The sequence below is a fragment of the Nilaparvata lugens genome, unplaced genomic scaffold, assembly GCF_014356525.2.
Source record: "Nilaparvata lugens isolate BPH unplaced genomic scaffold, ASM1435652v1 scaffold6239, whole genome shotgun sequence".
NCBI classification, from domain to species: domain Eukaryota; kingdom Metazoa; phylum Arthropoda; class Insecta; order Hemiptera; family Delphacidae; genus Nilaparvata; species Nilaparvata lugens.
This window is the reverse complement of record NW_024091999.1, coordinates 12980-16758: the sequence shown is the minus strand read 5'-3', so window position 1 is coordinate 16758 and position 3779 is coordinate 12980. Positions and strand designations below refer to the sequence as shown.

Below are 3779 nucleotides of genomic sequence, written 5' to 3'. Positions count from 1 at the left end.
TGGATGGATATTTCAATGTTAACATGGAGTCTATATCTAGATTTTTAGGTAATTGCTATTGTTGTATGATCTCTAATATAGTTTGTAATATTGACGTGGCCGATACAAATTGTAAAGTGTTTGTCTGTTGCAATAATTTGATATGATTATTATACACATTTTATGACAATATACATCTTTATGAATTATTATTTCTTTACTAGGCTATAATATTTTTAACGTTTTCATCATCCAATCAATTATGAGAACCTCTAATTATTTCTATATTTTGAAGGGATTCACTATAAATAGTTTTTTAATTATTTTTCCTAGGTGCTCTGATGCGTCTGGTTGCCGTTGTTCTTGATAATGCGGGAGAAATTTCAAATTCGACCACAAATAATAAGCAATCTTCTCTCTCTGAAGACCTTGCACCAGCCCTTCAAGATGTCATAAGGTCAGCTCATGAATGGCATTTCCTGAATTTCATCTGCTTTGTGCTTCAGCTTGAATGCTTCATACTTGATTAATTGCAACTTGAATTTCTGGAGCCTAATTTGTAAATTTAAGAAGTTCAAGGCCCATGTTATACGAGCGCTGATGACGCCGCGCTAATGACGCGAAAAACATGGCGTTGAATATCCATGTTATACGTAGCGCTACCAACGCGGCGCTAAACACGCAATGTTTACGCGTACCCATTTTATACACAGCGCTGATAGCACGTTGTTTGCACGAGGTAATATACGTTTCAGTATAAAACATAGCGATCGGATAGTAGTGAACGGTGAAGAGTAGTTTTTCTACTGGTAACGCCGCGTTACCAGCGCTCGTATAACATGGGCCTAATTGTACTCTTGATTTTACTTAGCCTGCTTTATGTAAACGTAGAAACTGCTTGAATAAATTACAATTTATCTAATAACCACAGAAAAGAAATCAAAAGTGAGTTCAACATGAAGGTGTTGTACTATTCATGATACATTTCAATTGTAGCATTTTATTTATGGCATGGATCCAAGTGGTACTGTAATGTAAATTTTGATAAATGTATTCTAATTATAACAAGTATTCTAATTTTCTATATATTGTAGAAAATTCTATCAACTCTAACCAAACTAGGTTTCAAAATGAAGTGGTGTAGAAATGACACATATCTTTATTAACACGTACAGTGTTATACAAAAAAATATAACAAGGGTACTAGTGATTTCCTATATTAAAATGATAAATTTGATATTTCACGCCAGTTAGGTTCGTTTCAAGGACTAAAAATATCATTTTTTATTTATGATTTTTTTAATAAAATGATTTTTCTTTTTAATTTTGCTAGTTTCATTCTTATTCACATTATGCTTGATACAACATGTTTTTCTCCACCACAACTAATAAATTTGTAACGTTGTATTGTTTTCAGTTACTCAGTGAGCATTGGAACCGTGGATCGGTTGGCAGTGTACTGCGGTGGAGTGCGCGACCCAGTCGATGACGACCCACACACCGCCTCATTCCTCCTCTCTGCCATCCAACTCATAACGGCATTCTCAAGCCTTCGGTCAGTCCAACTAAATGTTATAATTTCAAAAAAGAAAAAACTATATTATGTGTTCATCTATTTTGTTTTCACATTATTTTATTATCGAATATCGAGCTCACTAATATTATATTCAATAATATGGAATGGTGATTTAATCTCACTAGGCGTAAAATCTGTAGAAAATTTCCAATAGTTTTCAAAACTAACCAAAAATCTCTTTTTACTCTATATTCCATATACATAGTCTTTTTCTTTAGGGTTACTTGTAATATAAATAGAAATACAAATGTCATTACCCTTTTAAATTATTTTATCACAACATGTTTCGGACAATAATGCCATTTTCAAGAAAATTAATGTCCGAAACATGTTGTGATGAAATAATTTAAAAGGGTACTGAGATTTGTATTTATATTTATATATCTTATACATCCCTAAGAAACTTGAAAGTTTTATTCGTTGAGATTTCTTTCAACTACGTTAGTACTTGTATTTTTACGTAGTATTTTACAATTTACGTATTATATTTTCTTCAGGCTTCAAATTTTACTAGCACCTTTTTTGAAACCTTCATTATAAAATGCTACATTTAATACTAAATTCAAGAAAGAATACATAGAATAGGTTGGTTAAGAGTGCTTATCATTCAATGAATGAGTACCATGAGTGTCTCATATAATTGCTGATATGCTATTCCTGTTGCTGTGCTGCATCTACTACTTAGTGTTGCGTAGAATGCTCAATTCTGTATGTTGTCCTCTGTATCATGTACTGTATTCTTATGATTTATGACCAGTTCATACATCAAGGAATGTCTGGCTGGATAAATAATATTGAATTTTGAAACGTTTTGAGCTATTGCCTGTTATTTCTTTCCAATATATACCTCATTCTATTTTCGAAAATGTTATTCATCAAAGTTTGGGAGAAAGACAGTTTTGGGCGATGCCTGGTGTCTTCTCCAAATCATATTATTGTTTATTATAATGATTTGTGATTGCTAATGAATGAAATGAAATATTGTAATGTTTTAACCTAATAAATAATTATGAATGAATAGATTGAGAACTAGTGCAATTTGAAATACCAATGTATTGATGGTGAATTTGTGATTTAATAATTTGTTTGTTGGTTGCAGATCGGGCTGCACAAACAGCAACAGCGCCGTGGACCCGACGCAGCTGGTGGCAACATTGCGTGCGACTGAGCTGATGGGCGCCGTGTCGCTGCTCTATGGTATGCTGATGCATCAGGGCGCCCCACCCCCGCCACGCCTCCGCCCCCCCTACCCACGCACACTCTCGCCGTCGCCGCAGCCACCGTCAAGCTGCTCAACACCACTGCCAAAATGCATCTGCCCATGTTTCAGGTAAAAATACTGTTACGGGTTTCTACACTAATAGAGGCGATTTATACTGATAGATTTATTACTTACAGCACTATAATACACGGAAGTAAACTAGAAACAACTTACCTAATAAATTATACTGTATTATCACAAGCTTACGTTCACTAATATAAAACTGTATAGAATAACTGTTTAAGAATAATAACTGTTAAAACAACTACAAAAGTCTATTATCACTCTAATATCTGTCACGATCATTATCACTTTATCACTAGTCTGTCACAATGGGAAGAAGCGAACATTCCACTGTAGTTTCTTCACTGCCTCGCCAACTGCAACACACACCATTTACTAACAATCTAGGGAGGTGGAGAATACAGCAGAATTCTCCAGAAGGTCTGAGGGTGTGTCGAAACGTCCACCAATCACAGTGTTTCGAAGGTTCTGGAACACGCTTGTCATTGGTCGACGTTTCCCTCCACCAAGATGAACTCACGGGAATTATCTAGAACGATCCAGAAGCCCCCCCCCTGCCTCCTCTGTGTTGTTTACTAGAAACCCCTCGCCTCTTGCCATCCTTCTAAAGGCCTCATCCATAACAATACACTTACAAATTCATTAGAAAATTGATGAATTACATCAAGTAGTACCATAGGGAAAATATATCATAAAAAAATATCTCATGGTAAAGAGGGCCTTCATGTTCCAAATCAAAGTCAACTCAAGCTGATAGTCCTGGTAGTTATTTTTACTTTCCTTGCCCTATTACCTAAGGAAAGAAAAGTATTGCTTTCCAAAAAAAATTAAAGGTACCCTAATTTCAAGTTTTCTATACGTTTCAAGGCCCCCTGAGTCCAAAAACATGATTTTTGGGTGTTGGTCTGTGTGTATGTCTATAAACACGATAACTCCATT

At 35.1% G+C, this 3779-nt stretch overlaps 1 protein-coding gene across 1 annotated transcript; it reads left to right on the top strand.

Annotated features, from left to right (window-relative positions):
• Positions 1-292: 292 nt before the first annotated feature.
• LOC120356243 (S phase cyclin A-associated protein in the endoplasmic reticulum-like) lies at positions 293-2885 on the top strand (the record flags this gene model as incomplete). Its single annotated transcript, XM_039445146.1, has 3 exons — positions 293-436; positions 1397-1534; positions 2655-2885. Coding segments are annotated over exons 1-3 (485 nt in total), but the record flags the coding sequence as incomplete, so codon positions are not given.
• Positions 2886-3779: the final 894 nt, after the last annotated feature.